The 17,597-nt window shown below is 37.6% G+C and overlaps 1 protein-coding gene across 1 annotated transcript in view; it reads right to left on the bottom strand.

Annotated features, from left to right (window-relative positions):
* Positions 1-1,455: 1,455 nt before the first annotated feature.
* The window catches only part of LOC126249806 (RING finger protein 11), a 32,386-nt gene continuing 16,244 nt past the window's right edge, over positions 1,456-17,597 (bottom strand). The window contains exon 4 of the mRNA XM_049951505.1: positions 1,456-2,155. Within this exon, the coding sequence (XP_049807462.1) occupies positions 1,981-2,155 (175 nt within the window). The 3' untranslated portion in view covers positions 1,456-1,980. The remainder of the gene's footprint in view (positions 2,156-17,597) is intronic.

The following is a 17,597-nucleotide window of genomic DNA, read 5'->3' as shown; positions in this document are numbered from 1 at the left end:
CGCTAGACATCAGAAAGCTCTTCCATGCATGTCTCACCACGAGCTATTTCACGTGGAATGGCGATTTCTACGAACAGCTGGAAGGCGTCGCCATGGGTAGTCCTCTCAGTCCAGTGGTGGCCAACTTCTTCATGGAACAATTCGAAGCACAGGCACTGGACTCGGCGACTTGCAAACCTAAGGTGTGGTACAGGTACGTCGATGATACTTTCGTGGTGTGGAGCCATGGTGAAGAACAGCTCAGTGACTTCCTAAGACACTTGAACGGCCTCCATGCCAACATAACATTTACCATGGAAGTAGAAAAGGACAAGAAACTGCCATTTCTAGATGTTCTGGTCACAAGGGACGGCGAAGATCTGGGACACAGCGTGTATCGAAAACCGACTCACACGGACCGATACCTGCACAAACTGTCAAACCACCACCCGAGCCAGAAAAGAGGCATGATTAGTACGCTCGTAACGAGAGCAGGACGAATATGTGAGCCGCAACACCTCAAACGAGAAATGCAACACCTGGAAACTGTCCTGAGGAGCAATGGTTACTCCACAAATTATATTAGAAGTGTAACAGAGCCCAAACCTCGGCGAAGTAAGGAACCGGAAAAAGAATTGTCGGGTACGGCCTTTCTGCCATACATTCCCAGAGTGACGGACAGAATCGGCCGTATATTGCGCAAACATGGCGTAAAGACGATTTTCAAACCGACAAGGAAGATTAAAGAGTGTCTTAGATCGGCGAAGGAGAAAAGAGACCCACTTGCAATGTCGGGAATATACCGCATACCATGCACATGCGGAAAAGTTTATGTCGGAATGACTGGACGATCCATTAACACCAGGATCAAAGAGCATAAGCGACATTGCAGGTTGGGGCAGGTGGAGAAATCGGCCGCGGCAGAGCACGCACTGAATGAGACCGACCATGTAATAAAATTTGCCGACACGGAAGTTCTGGCTGTAGAGAAGCACTATCACACGCGCTTGTTCAGAGAAGCTGTAGAAATACAAAAACACGCGAACAGTTTGAACAAGAAAGAGGAAAGCCTTAAGGTCAACGGATCCTGGCTTCCTGTACTGCAGCGAACGACCGTCGCAGGTAGCAAGAGGAGAACCGCACCGGAAATGACCGCGGAGAAGCCCTCGGACGTTGGCGCGCCAGGTACATATAGCCTGCGCCCGCGAGCTTGGCTCCAGTTCACCACCGGCAATGGAGGGTGAAGCTTTGACAATGCCAGCCACTCGTGCTGGCGAAACGTCAGAAAAATCATTAGATGAACGTCGGCCGAAGAACCCGAGACAGAAGCCAATAGGCAGTTTGTCAACAAGTGGCCACGAAAGCCTCAACAATTTTGTAAATGACAAATATACATCAATACTTATTCAAGATATATAAAACACCAATCTTTTTCTTTTTTGATAAAATAATTCATTTAATTTCCCCATTCCATTGTGTGTGTGTGTGTGTGTGTGTGTGTGTGTGTGTGTGTGTGTGATGTTTTTACAAATAACTTTTTAACATACACATAAAAATTGATATTTTGTCCAAGCATAAAACTGTATTAGAACCTCCTGTTATTTCACTAAATGTACCAGACATAATTCTGTATTTTTCTGATTTCACATATAAGTTACCAATTTTTTACTTATAACCATAAAATGTGAAAATATAATTATTATTGTTATGATTATTATGATTATTCATATTTATCATTATTAATTATGTATAAGCCAACTATTGATCTGAAGGAAAGCAACAGAATACTTGTGTATAAAGACATTATCAGTACCCTGATTATTAACTTTCTTAGCACTACTTCATATTCACATCACAGCACAGTTCTAAATTTCAAATCTGCTTTATGCTTGTAAAAACAATAAAACAGTCAGTCTTGTGGAGTCACCTCTTCATCAGAGGTGCAGCATCCCTAAAGAGTTCCAAGACAGAGCACTGCTCTGAGCAAGAGAAACATAAATATTAATTATTCGTTTCGTAACTTGTCAGTAATGCTGCATCCACAGGCTCCATACATGAAGGACACGTGAAACTCCTCATTAACCAATCGTCAATGCACTGAACATGATAAATATGCATACATGGCAGGTATCGTACTGGGTCATTCACATTGAATTCCACCATACAGATCACACATCTGAAATAAAAAATAATAATAAATAAATAAATAAAAATGCAACAAACATTCCAAAATTATATAACTTTCTCGAAATTTGGAGACAATTAGATGAATTTAATATAATGCAGTGTAAATATTCCCCCTCCTGTATACTTCACAGCATTTCATGTGGAATACCTAACAAAGGTTTCAACTGCTGCCAAGTCCCTCCCAGACATGATCCCCATTAGTTCAATAGCTAAAACACCTTTGAAGCTGAAACACATTTGCTTCCGTAAAGCAAAGAATTTTCAGAGGAAATGTTAGTAAAGGAAAATGCGTAGATTCTTTACTTATAACCCTTCAAATAATACGAGTGTCCATGCACTGGGACATTCACACTTTGAAGTCTAACAAAGGACTTGCAAAATGAGTGCTTGCAGCAACAAGAAAGTTTTAATTTATGTAAGTAGACATGATGTGTAGATTACAACTTGCAGAATAGCTGTATTATTACCATTTATCTCGTACTTAACAAACATGTTTATGTTGTTCACATTCATGATACAACAGAATTTTTTAGGCTTTTGGTAAAGTCTGTGAGCATGTAGATCTCTGCAAGATACACAATACAAGAAAAGGGATTGCTGGTCACAGCATAAAACTTATGCACACTAACACTATGCAATCTTCTGACAAACTACATTACAGTTACACAATTTCGTTACCATACAAGACTTGAGAATAAAATTCTGTCGTCAGTTGCACAGCTATTTTTATTTTGTTTTACCAGTTTTGACAAATTAATTTGTCATCTTCAGAAGCCTACAAAATTTGGGTATTATAAATCAACAGAGGGCCATACGTTTATGTAAAGTATAAGAAACATATTACAGAAACTAGCCTAGTATAGGATTAGCAGATGTCAACTTCTTCACAGATTCACTATACCATGATATGTTCAAAAATGTACGTACTGTATGTGATTACTGTAAAAACAGATTGATAATTTACAGTAAATGAACCACATCTGTGGACATGTTCAGCTGTTACGCCACGAGCAAGGGGCATATATAAAAAGTATACCTAAGGTACATCATTTTGTAGGCCTCTAAAGACGACTCATTTGTTGAAACCAGTGAACCGAAATAAAAATATCTGTCCAACTGATGACTGAATTTTATTCTGAAATATATACTACATTTGCTGAAAAATAACAGCTATGAATAAAATAATATTGCATAAGAGTACTATGATATCTGCCAGGAGGAGGAACCCAACTATTTGTAAGAAACATGCATCAACAGTGTCAAGAAACTCTTGTTGATATGTGAACTGAAAAGTTCATGATCATGTAGAACAGTGTGTCTTGACTGCAACATTTGCAACAATACCTATGGTTATCAAAATGATGATAACCCCTCAAATATGAGAAATATGGCATTAAGCCACTCATACAGCTACAATTAAACACAAAACAGGCACATACTGTCCTTACATTAATTTTATATATGTGTGATTCTGAATGAACAATGAGGCATTTAGTTCCATCAGCAATAATAATGGAGGGAGCCTTGACTGGCTTCTCTGATCAAAAACTGGCCACAAATGCTGCACAATATCCAAAGGAGGAGACTGGGTGGGCCAGGAAAGACTCTGAAGTCCATCAAGACACACCTAGAGAAACTTGGCAGTATGTACCGTCAAACGAGGTGATTTCAGACAATGGGGCAAAATTGGACAGTATGGCTTATTTGCTCTTTGCCACTGCATAAAAACATACTTATTTCAACGTCCGTGCGCTAGTTATTTTAAGCGCAAGATTGCATTTATCGCTTTCCACAACTTTTATTTTGCGTCACTTGTTTCCCTACATGAATAATTGACGAACAGTCTCAGTGTTAAAAATCCACGCATTGCCGTAAAGTGGAAACTTTCTATTGTTGCGTCAAGCCGGAAGTTATTGTTCAAATGGCTCTGAGCACTATGGGACTTAACATCTATGGTCATCAGTCCCCTAGAACTTAGAACTACTTAAACCTAACTAACCTAAGGACAACACACAACACCCAGCCATCACGAGGCAGAGAAAATCCCTGACCCCGCCGGGAATCGAACCCGGGAACCCGGGCGTGGGAAGCGAGAACGCTACCGCACTACCACGAGATGCGGGCGGAAGTTATTGTAACCGTAATTGTCGACACGCTCCGTAGCTAACAGCATTGAGACAATTTCTGTACAAGTTTGTCGAGTTTCTCGTGCTAGGTTATAAAATAATGACGGTTTTTGTAAAACTGTGTACTGTGTGGGGTGATTTCAGACAATGCCAAGAACATATAACAGCAGGAGAGGTGCTACAGTACGGTGTAATTATGACTTGGAACTTTTAGATAAAGCTGTTCGTGATATTCAGAGTGGTAAATTATTGTACAGATAAGCGCGTCATTTGTATGGTATAATCAACCCTACAAAATAAAGTGCAGGAAGAAAAAAAAAGGGGAGGTCAGCCAGTGCTAAATAAAGAAGAAGAAGAAATGTTGAAGCAAGGTATCTTGAGGGCTGCACATTGGCGATTTCCCTTCACTAAATTGGGTATTAGATATTTAATTAAAGGCTACCTTGATAAACCTGGCCAAAAAGAGAAGAAATTTCATAATAATTTTCCAGGAGAAGTATGGGTGCATTTATTCCTCAAACAACAGTCAGAAGATCTTTCCGTTCGCTTAAGCGGAAATATTAAACGAGCTTGTGCAGAAGTGAACAAAGAGACTGTTAAGATGTTTTTCTCCAACACCAAGGCAAAGCTGGAAAATCTCCCACCTAGCAACATGATCAACTATGATGAAACAATCATTCCGTATCACTTATTCGTAACAAAGGGCTACCTTAAAATGTGTAAAATGTCACCAAAATCAAATAAAGAGCACGTAAAAAAGGCAGTAATTGTCCGAATTCACCCTCTATATACTGTAACTTCGGACAGAGATTTAAAAAACACGTGTGTCCGAAATCACCCCAACTCATAGGTTGACTTCGAACACTACATTTAACTGCCTCAGATAAATATACCTACACATACACTTTCTGGTTCTGGGATATTTTATTCGTTACACATATACCCGACCACTTCCATAACAATCAATTTAATCTAACAATATATACGAAAGTTACAATCAAAATAACAACAAAACCGTCCGAAATCACCCCGTTTGATGGTACTGGGGTACTGATGTCTCAAATGAGGACTTCGCTATAATTCAGCCTTTGAGAGAAAGACTATAACTGACAAAATAACATTAAACTTTTGCTACCTACAAGCTTAATGGTAAAAAAGGCAGAACATTGGACAAGTTTCTTTTGAGCTTGTCACACTAAGATAACTTCTTGACTTATTGCACTATATTATTCTCTTTCTTTATGATGCATGACCTTGGTACTTACTAGCCTTGTAATAATACATCCTTGGTTATGATCAGATATGTATACATCACTACCCAGACATGCTCTTCAGTCTGCATATCTTGTGTCACAGATTGCAGATACAGATAGTATCAATGTCAATAAAGTTCTCACATCACTTAACTGTAAGTTAGTTTATGACTTTTTGTGCCTGTCTTTAATCTTGAGCAATTCCTGTCACTAAGGTTTGGTTATCGTCCATTATCACCACTGGCTGATGCTGTTTTTCCATGAGGTGTGTATGCCATTACCACCACTGATATTTTTTCTCTCAATACCTTGAATGCACTGGCAACCTGATGTGCACTTGTTCCAACTAAACACAGCCCAACAATCTGCTTATGTTGAAACTATGAAAGGACAACCATTTTCCTTCACCCTTCTCTGATCAGATGGTTGGACAATATTTATTGCCTAACATACCGCAAAATATACTTCCTTTACTCAAAAAACAGAGATAATTCTCACTGTTTTATAAATATTATTTATTAAAAAACATGGGTGTTCAAGTTGTTTTCGTAATCAGTTGTATACTTCATAATACGGCACAAGTAGCTATTACTCCAACACTTTATAACACTAACTTGTAGGAACACATATCATGGAAGGAAATACATGTAGTAAATATTCTCTAAATACAGAGTAGTTGTGGTTCTTTTGAAATCATACAGATTTTTATGCCACTGATTTCTTAAATATCATTCGATGTATTCATCCTTTTTCTATTACTCAACCATTTTTGCAGGTGTTGGTTGAATAAACTTTCATTTTAGTAAACTGAATTCACCGACAGTAAGATTTAACAGCAAATGATTTATGCTGTGTTATATGTAGGATTGTAAAATTCTGTCACTTCTTCTTGAGCTGCAGTATACACCATATTCCTATTTGTGTAGCATGGTGGACTCCTTCACAATGCATTCTCTGTGTATTTAAAGGAGAGGGGTGCATCTTTGAAGTAGATCATACTTGCAGTTGGATTACTGTTAATACCTTGGTCCTCCGAACACCCAATTAGAAGGAATGGAAGGCATGTATACTTGTGGGACACGCAGTCTCTGTCTATCACTGGCCAAACTTCCAAGAAATTTACTGTGTAAATTTAAATATGACTAGCCAGTTCCTAACCTTATATACAAAAAAGTAAAGATTAATGTCAGTTTGTCTGTGTTAATCGTGGTTGAGCTCCGTGGCTGTGGATTGAATGAATTTTGAAGAAACACATCAACCAGCAACTTTTTATATAGCCTTTTGGACTTGACCATGTATTCAACAGGGGTAATACATTTTGAAAAGATTTTATTGACTTCATTTTGAATGCTGCTGTTGCTCCACCCAAAATGCAGTCTAAAAATAACTGCAGTGGTGAAAACATCAATGAACTGGGCCAATCAACATGGCTGGTAGCACAAAATGCATCTTAGCACAAATTAAGCTGTACAAAGCTTTACTTCTTCAAGTAATGAAAACCAGTGTATCTCTCAGAAGACCTCAATCAGTGTGTCAATGCTGCATCTGATTTCAGTTAGTACAATATGACAAACTTATTACCAAAACCATTTTAGACATATGCCACTTTGACAAAGGGCAGATTATTATTATGCAAAGCCTGTGAATGGGTATCTCGAAAACGGTGAAGCTGGTCGAATGTTCACGTGCTACTGTTGTAAGCACATACGGAAAGAGGTAGGTGCTCCACCGATTTAGAGCAGTGATATGTGCAACAACAGACATTCTTTTCCCTGCTGTTCCATGCAATATCATTAACCTCACTCAAAACTAAGGAACTTTAGAACTTTTGCAAATGGGTCCGTATATTATAACTAGATTGTGGACTATCAGTCATGAGCTATGAACCACAACACAACAAAATTATTCTCGGCATATCTTAGTACTGATTTCCTGTGTAGAAGGCACTTAGTAGAGCTTCTGCACTTATCAGGCGTTCCATAGTGCAACGGATAGCACATTTGACTGCAGTGAAAGAGATCAAATGTTTGAATCCCTGAAGTGTCTTATATTTTTAAAAGTTTTACACAAAATACAGAGTGAGGCAGTGAGACCGCAGAGTTTTGAAAAAATCACCAATAATATATTTACAAAAAGAGTATAATTACTTCAACATGAATCTTAAGTACACGAGTGTAAATTAATGTAAAAAACAATTATTTTTTTAATATGGTGTCAGTAAGGAGGCGTCCTTGGTTTTGCACACATTGTCGAAGATTAAATCCGCCCATGACGTTCTGTAGCATCTGCAACGTAATGATGTTAATTTCCTGCCAGATTCGCTCCTTCAGATCATCTTTTGTTCTTGGTGGATTTTCCTCGAAGACTTTGCATTTCAGATAGCCCCAAAGCTGGCTGCTGTGGCCGAGCGGTTCTAGGCGCTTCAGTCTGGAACTGCGCGACTGTTACAGTCGCAGATTCGAATCCTGCCTCAGGCATGGATGTGTGTGATGTCCGTTATTTTTGCTGATTAGCCATCCTAGAAATGCGAGTTTAAGCAAATTGATTGAGACATTAGCGGTATGGCTTGTTGCACCATCTTGCTGGAAGAATGTTTCTTCATCTGGATCATACTGAACAATTTCAGCAGTCGAAAAGTTGCCAACATGTCAGAATAATGTTCAGAGTTTACCGTTACTGTGTTACCATGCACATCTTTAAAAAAAAAAAAAAAATAGGGTCCCACAACTCCACAAGAAGATATTGCACACCAAACTGTTGCTTTTTCAGAATGGAAAGGTTTTTCAAGAAAATCACGTGGGTTATTTGCGGACCAATACCGGAAGTTCAGCTTGCTGACGTAGCCACTAAGGTGAAAGTGGGCTTCACCCATCCATAAGTTATGCACTCTTTCTCCATTTCTTCCGATAACATTAAGCATCGGTTGGCAAAAGTTTATGCGATGGTTGTAATTGTTAGGTTATAGGGCTTGGACTATCTGTATTTTGTATGGATGATAGTGTAGGTCATTCTTCAAAATCTGTCTCACTGATTGATTGCTGAGACCAAGTTCAGCGCTGTGCCACCTTGCTGATTTTTGCGGACTTCATGCTAATGCATCGTGCACACGATCATTGTTCTCTGGGGTCCGGATTGTTTTTTCACTACCACTTATTTTCTTCCCCCTACAGTGGCTTCAAAGTTTTTCACCCACAATAGGATAGCTTTCCTCGATGGCACGGGAGACGCGTGGTGGTAGATTAAACTCAATATGGAAAGCGCATTGGGCACCAACCACACAATCCGTGTTTTTATAATATGCTTTTACAGCAAACGCACGTTGCGCGCTTGATCAACACTTCACGACTGCTGAAATTTCCACCTGTCTATACGCTCAAGGTCGTTTCCCGCACTTCCATAACCCCCCACTGCGCCAGTCAGCCAGAGTCGAAATCGTGCCATTTCACTGCCTCACCCTGTATGAAAATAATGTTAGCAAGAACTGATTGAAGTAGTTGTTTCAATCATGGGCTGTAACATATATAGTTTCACATTAGTCCAAGTCTGAGAAATGGACAACAGAGGATAAGTGCATTTACTTTGGGACCAAACATCACGTTTTTGAAAGCATTACTAGTAGTGCAGATATCATCAGACGTCCACAGTACAACGAGGTGTAGGTCTATGTGGATATACAGACAGATAAAAAGCGTGTACAACACGCAAGTGGCACAAATGTAAAGGTTGTGATGTTTGTGAGTGTAAACTAATGTTAGCTTCTGAAGCAGATTTACTTCATCTGTATGTAATATGATGAAACCTCAAAAGTTTAAACAATAAGGATCCTAGCTAAACAGTATGAAGATAAAAGCATTGCTTTTAATAAGGTAAAAAGTGTGTGGTTAAATTAACTAGAAAATATCTTGTTGAACATGATGTGTGTGGACAGCGATTGCAAATGCAAGTGCATGTAAACAGCAAGGAAAACACAATAATATCCTGTTTCTGATTCGTGTGGTGAAGTTTTGTAATTGTGATTTTGTTTTCATATGAGAGGACAGTCGAGTCGTTTTACAAATAAGTTAAAATGTTCTTTTGGGTCAGATTCGAACCAGTGGTCTATGAACATTGTCTTATAACATTTAATGGTTTTCCATTCTAAAAACTGAGCTATGGAATAATTAAAGTGTAGTTAGGTAAAATGACAATTTTCACTAAGAGTTTAATTTTGGTGAATGACACTATCCTTCGTTGTAACAGCGCGAGAGCATATCTTTGAGATAAGTTAATGTTAACTTCACAATGTCAGACATTTTTAAGTAAGTGAACTTGTGCGTCAACATGGTGGCAATTTGCTAGGACAGTGCAACCACATTTAACATATCTTCTTATTCTCTTGAACACTCAAAAACAACTTTTCAGGAATTTTTATAGATGTATTTGTACAGTATGATACTACACACTATTTTTGTAACCCATCTCCCCCCAAAACATAAATTTCAAAACAAGACATCACTGTTAATTAGCATTACGACAGTAGGAGCAGTGAGCTAGCCAATGATGTCACAGGCATCATGACTCGAATGGAGCGTTTTAGCAAGTGTTTAAATTATTTGAATTTCATTTCCAGTTTCATAAAAGAATACTGAAATTCAAAAAAGGAAAAAAAGCATGTTAGGAGCATAGAATGACATAATTAATCATTTAAGACAATTTCCAGAAAACAGTCAAATACCCTTATTGCATGGTTGAGAAAAACCTAGGTATGTGAAACACCAACCTAGTGGGAAAAATTGGATGTTTATGGGTACTGTTTTTTTTATTATTTATTTTTTTCATATTGACAATTAAATAATTCAATTTAAACTCCTATTATAGATTTATTCAAACAACTAACACAGTCTTACAGCTACTTTATTATTGCCTCTTTTCTTGCCCTGCCACCACTGCATCCACTGAGAGAATCTTCTCCACCTACGGGCTTGTTTGGTCAAAATTAATAAATAATTTAGGAGAGAAAACATGCGAGAAATTAGCGACGATCTTCACATTTCTGCACGCTTACAAAAACTGGCAAATTGTACTTTACAGTCCTTACATTTCTACATCAACTTGAAAGTTTTTTTTTTTTTCTGGACGTGTAAATGTTATTTAGCTGTGTTTTTATATTGCAAGAAAAGTTAAAACACAACATTAATAAAATAAATTCTTGTTACAGTAAATAGCTGCCTTCAATAAAGACGATGGCTCTTCTTCATTTGTTTAAGGCTAACTATGTAACATTCTGTATGTTAATTAAATTTTAATAATTAAATGTAGTTGGTTTTATTGTTTTATTGGCAGATTTTTAAATTTTTGGGAGTGGTTAAAATAAAACAATTCTGACCAATTGTCAGTCACACACAATTAAGTTTATTCCTATCCTGAAACTGACAGGAATATAACTTGTAAATTACAGTATTGTTCCATTTATCCACAACAATAACAAAGCAATGAAATGAAGTTATCATCACTTATGTTTAATGATTTACATTATAAAGAAAGCAGAATAGTATTTTGTCATATAAATTTCATTTACATTCTGGAAGCAACTGTGACCATTGATTATTTGAGAAACATTTTCGGTCAGTTATGGTTTATTGATCAAATTAATTATTCTTGTACTTGGCATTAGCAATGATCCTTAAATGGTTAAAGTAAAAATGGTTAATGTGAGGCTTATTTCTATAAGGAAAAGAAGAGATCCATTATATCAATGACGTTCATAGAAGGGAAGTTGCATTATTGATACTTAACACTGTAGAACATACACACTTCCTCCATGTATCAGAGAAGTTTACTGTTATACTGATGTAGTAAACGGGTGAAAAATCTCTGGGGTAAATAATGAGGAATGTCATTTGGACATCCATCCGTTTTAAGAAGAACATTTCTTCATCGTGAATAGGTGCGTCTACATCTTCCAAATGTATGGCTAGGTCCAAATCAAACAAAGTAGATGGCCAAGCTCTTACCAGAAAATTTTCAGAATCATTAATCAAATCAAGCTTGGTCATTCCTTCTCCTATGAACTCTCATCATTCTATTTGATAATTTCTTTCTTTTTATTGATATATGAATGGATATACATTGTATACGAGTGGCCCACTATCAGCTGCTAGCTCAATGGATCCAGCAAATGCCACAAAAAATACCTCCCCACAAGTGCAATCAGTCACAACCAACTTGTACAGTGCATCATACACAAAAAGGCTCACAGCATCCATGTTTCCCGTGACAAAGCGGAAGAAGTGGTTTCAAATAAGAAATACCGACTTTTCAAGCCCAGTTAAGGCAATTATCCCCTATTATGAGACCTCAACATAAGAACCTGTGGTGGTGTCTTATGTTTTCATATCCCATGGAACCAAAGACTGTCTCATTGTCGCGTTAGTTACATTTAAAATTCCCTTAACAACTTTTAATATTATGCTAGTCACTGAAGGTTTGCTTAATGTTTCTGACTTGTTCCCAGCATTTTCTGCTGATTCGGCTGAATAAGTAGCTACAGTTGACTAGTGGGTCATCCATGGTGAATGTTGATGTCGTCATTGTAGTGGATCTTGTACACTAATAATGTCATAAATAATTAGGGTCATGTAGTTCTTTATACTATAAGGACGGAGTATCACAATACATCTGGTAACCACAACCACACTCAATTCAAATAAAATGTTCTCGCCATCTTATTTTCGTCCTGTGTACACATTTACAAGAACATTTACAAGATAATGGACAACTCGAACACAATGAAGTACACAAATATATATTAAGTAAGGCATAAATGAAGTTTTGAAAAAAAGACTTCAGCATGTCTGACATTTTAAGTTTGTTTGTTTCATGTTCTATAGATCATTTTGCACGATAAATCACAATGATGTGAACTGTGTCATTTTACATTCACATCACCAATTTATTTATAAATACAGCTACATACTGAACATTTATAAGATTTTTTAAATATACAATATGAGTTTGTAAATCTACCAACCACCTTTTACACAACAATAATAGAAATTCTTCTAGGGAATAGGAGTTGTCAAGGAGAAACTTTCTCAGTTTGTTTTTCCAATTTAAATTCTCATCAATATGGAACCCTACAAATTTTGAAGTTTCCAACATATTTATTATTTCCTCACACTGTATTACATCATCATTGGTGTAGTATCCCTAGATGTGCAGAACCGAATATGTTGTATCTTTTTAAAACTGAGGTCGCGACCATTCACAGAAAACCAGTCAATGATGCTGCTTCCAAGAACAATGTGTACCATTTCTTCTGTTGTTTTATATATGCTTACAATGATTACAATACTAGCATCATCTGCAAAAAGAACTAATTCTCCTCCTTTTATACTAGACTGAAGATGGTTTACATACATGAGGAACAGCAATGAACCTAAGCCTGAGCCTTGGGGAGCCCCTTACATTATTTCTCTCCAGTCAGAATAAATGTCCCCAGACTACATTGGTTTACTTACTAACTGGTTTACTTACTAATTCTTTTGGTTCGATATGACAGTATCTATTGGCTGGCTATACGATCAACCACATAAAATGTCAATTTATAGCCAGCTGCGGTGGCCGAGCAGTTCTAGATGCTTCAGTAGGGAACCACGCGGCTTCTACGGTTGCAGGTTCGAATCCTGCCTCAGGCAAGGATGTGTGTGATGTCCGTAGGTTAGTTAGGTAAAGTAGATCTAATTTTTGGGGACTGATGGCCTCCGCTGTTAAGTCCCATAGTGCTTTGAGCCATTTGAACCATTTTTTGTCAATTTATCTAGGAGAATACTGTAATTCACACAATCAAATGCCTTCGATAGGTCACAAAAATACCAACCAGCACTATTTTATTATTTAATGCTTTTAAAATTTGGTGAGTAAACATGTAAATGGCATTCTCAGTAGAGTAACCCTTCTGAAATCCAAACTGTGATTTGCTGAGGATATCACTGTTGCTCAGGTGAGATACCATTCTAGAAAATTTTGGAAAATGACATCAGCAGTGGAACAGGTCGGTAGTTATTGACATCTGTCCTATAACATTACATATTTCAGTTAACACCGGGCTTATTATATGGGAACAAATCTTTAGTACTCTATTGAAGACACCATACAAACCTGACAAGATTTAATTTTTTGAAAGAACTTATAATTTTCTTGATTTCAGAAGGATATGTTGGTGATACACTTTTAAGACTGAATTTTATGGAGCTACTTTTTTAACATACTGCTAAGATTTCTCTCTTGAACTGTTTGCACCTATACTTCCTGCTATATTTATGAAACGATTATTAAATGTATTTGCTACTTGTGACACATCATTTATAGCATTTCCATTCAGTTTAAAATGATGTTATCTTACTCTGTGGTTGGTTTTCATGTCTCTTGTTTCCTTACATTCCATACAGCCTAAGTCTGTTGTCAGAATTACTGATTTTTAGCATATTGTGCATGTTCTTTGATTTTTTAATAATCTTTCTTAGTAATTTTGAGTATTTTTTGTATGTACAACTATTACAGTATCTCTATTTGTTCTTGCCAACATAACCATTTCCTTTTTACTTTTAAAATATACTTCAATGCCTCTAGTGATCCATGGTTTTCCACATGCATGTTTAATGTCATTTAGGATTAGCTTATGCGGGTACCTATTTCCAAATAATTGTATAAATTTATCATATAATAGGTTAAATTTCATTCTAACTAACTGTGCATCATGATTTAAGAGAGCATTTTTTACTGGATATGGTTTTTTTTTTCTTTGAGCTTCACCAAAGAAAGCATTGTCAATCACGGTTCTACTATCTTCATCCACCCATGTTGGGAAGTTAATTAATGAGATCAAATTGTAGGATCCAAATAAGGTTTGGAGATCATTTTTCCCATCAGAATCCTTTAGAAAAACTAAACTGGAATCCCCACAGACTACTTATTGCATTATGCTGTCTGACAGATAGCACAGTAAGGAATCCAGATTACTCATAAACAGTTCCAAATTTCCCAATGGGGATCTATATACCGTTACAATTAAAAGTGAACTATTTTCCTGCATTAATTCACAAGACAAGACTTCTACATGCTGATCACTACAAAATCTATGTGCCTCCATGTTTTTGAACTTGTGTTCTGTCTTAATATATGTAACAACTCCTCATTTTATTGCTTTAATTCTACATGAGTAAGTGTAATCTTTTATAAGTAACTTGTCTAACCCTGTGGTTAGAGCTCTCTAAATTTTCCAAACAGAAAAGAAACTCTTCTATCTTATTACTCAATGCTCTAATATTTTGATGAAATAAGCTAACCTTACTTTTCTGTGCCTTCTTAACCATTATGTGGGGCTCTTGTGTTATTCTGACGTCTTTCAAAACTGACTGTGTGAATCCAGAATCGTACCTAAAAAGGGCACCTCCCTGACACTTACAACCACTGGGATTTTGCTTTGTTTGGTGGTGGCTCCATGTATATTATTGGCAAGAAGCTAAGCCAACCTATGTTTCCCTCTCCTATTCAGGTGTACACCATGTCTAGTATATCCCAACCCCCCAATTGCCGCAACAGGAATTGCACTCAATGTAATGTAAATAGACTTAACAAATTTTACAAGTAGATATAACAAACAGAAAGCTTTTCTTTCTGTCAGAATGGTTTCCTGTAGTAGAAAGATGCATTTACAAAGTCTAATCAAACACAAATTTTTTTTTTACTGCAGTAGCATCATTTAACAGTAGAATACTTTAGCCCAAGTCAATGGTTCCTAAATTTTTGGACTAATTTCTGTTGTGTTTCTTGCAACAATATTTAAGCTCTACAGAGTTTTAAGAGTTCATTCATGTTCACCGAAATAAGCAAACTACAGTCACATCTGGGGAGGGAGCACCAGATTTTATTCTTTCCTTGTTTCAAAACTGGCTTGCAGTATTTTTTGCAATGACTCCTTATTTTAAGTCAGAGTATTTTCTTTTGCTTCTGCTCACACTGTCTCCTATGCACTGAAAGCTTTGTTTCCATTGGCCCGCTTGGTTACCTGTAGTTCATTCATTTTAATTTTCCATAATCTCATTAAGTATTATCTTTTTCCTTATATTTTGCTTCTCTGGCACTTTTCTCCTCCCTAGACATGATTTATTTCTTTTCATAGTATATAAGCATTCTTTCCATCTCTTATTACTCTTAGATGACCGGCATTTCTCCAACCTACCTTGCTTCCTAAAGACTATTTTATTTCTGTTCTTTTCTACCTGTTCTTTGCCATATTTATCTTCCCATCAATGTTATCTTTTCTTTGTTTTGGTCAGCAATTCATTCCTTATATACTTATGGCCTCAAATTTATGCCCATTTTCACATAACACAACTGTGGTTTATTATACGGGGCGTTCAAAAAGAAACTGGCTGGAAGCATAATTACAGAAACCAGTACCTGTATATCAGAGGTATTGACCCTGGCTGTTGAGATACTCATCTCACTGTGACACAAGGCAGTGAATGGCTGTCTCATAAAATGCCCGAGGCTGCGATGTGAACCAGTTCCGCACTTACAGCTGGACGTCGTCGTCCGAGGTGAATCGTTTGCCACTATGCTGACATTCTTCTTTGACCAAAATGGCCCCCTTCTCATTCACTTCCTGCAGCATGGGACAACAGTGAATACCCATCATTACTCACAAACCTCGACCACCCTTTGCCAAGTGATCAAATCAAAACGACCAGGCAATCTCACATGTGGGGTCATTTTGCTCCACGACAATACAAAGCCTCATACGGCCAACACAGTCACAGCACTCCTGCAGACATTCAAATGGAAGGCTCTTGGCCACCCTCCATACAGTCAGTTTCTCTCTCCCTGTGATTACGCCATTTTTGGTCCCCTTAAAAGGGCTCTGAGGGGCAAACGATTCACCTCAGACGACAATGTCCAGCTGTACATGTGGAACTGGTTAACATCGCAGTCCCGGGAATTTTATGAGACAGCCATTCACTGCCTTGTGTCGCAGTGGAACAAGTGTCTTAACAGCCAGGGTCAATACTTCTAACATACAGGTACTGGTTTCTGTAATTATGCCTCCAGCTTGTTTCTTTTTGAATGCCCCTTATATATCGCATGGCAGCAAGAACAGTGACAAAACGCAAAACACAATACCTGAGAAAAATCAACTTAAAAAATTCTATAAAACTTACAGTGAAATTGCGTAAGCTTTCCTTTTGATTTCAAGTAAGAATTTTTGATAGTTAATTCCATTATATTTTACGCAACAGTAATATGGATATATAGTCATTTTTCTCAAGTATTGCATTTCTGAGTTGTGTCACTGTTCTTGTCATGGTGCAATTTTTAAGTCTTCTGGTAGGCCTCATCCAAGATGTGGAGGAAGCCTCGCATGCGGCTATCAAGTGTGCCGAGTGCAGCTGTCGGCATGTTGTGGCTCACATCGGCACCAATGATGCCTGTCGCTTGGGTTCCGATGTCACTCTCAGTTCATATGGGTGGCTAGTGGAAATGATAAAGTCCGCTGGCCTCATGCAAGGGACGCAAGCAGAGCTCGCAATTCGCAGCCTTGTTCCCAGAATTAATTGGGGTCCCATGGTTTACAGCCGAGTGAAGGGTCTCAACCAAACGATTTATTGACTCTGTGACGGTCTTGGCTGCAGATTTCTGGTCCTGCATTATCGGGTGGAGAGTTGTAAGACTCCTCTTAATAGGTCAGGGGTGCACTACACAAAAGCAGCAGCTCTCGCTAGTTGACACTCAGATAGTGAAATCAGACCACATTCAGAATGTCAAAATTTTATCAGTAAATCTTTAAAGTATTTGTAATAAGGTTCCCAAATTTACTGCCCTCTAGGAAATTTGTCTCACTCAAATTATTCTCAGTACCGAGAGGTGGCTGAAACCTGAAGTGGAAAGCTCCAAAATATTTTGCAAGTCATGGAATATATATCGGAAAGACAGCTTAGATGCCACAGGAGGGGGGAGTGTTCATTGCAGTCTACAAAACTATGGTCTCTTGTGAGGTCAATTTTGAGTGTGA

This window comes from Schistocerca nitens, chromosome 3, assembly GCF_023898315.1.
Source record: "Schistocerca nitens isolate TAMUIC-IGC-003100 chromosome 3, iqSchNite1.1, whole genome shotgun sequence".
Lineage (NCBI taxonomy): Eukaryota > Metazoa > Arthropoda > Insecta > Orthoptera > Acrididae > Schistocerca > Schistocerca nitens.
The sequence above is the reverse complement of the archived record's forward strand: the minus strand, read 5'-3'. Positions and strand labels throughout refer to the sequence as shown.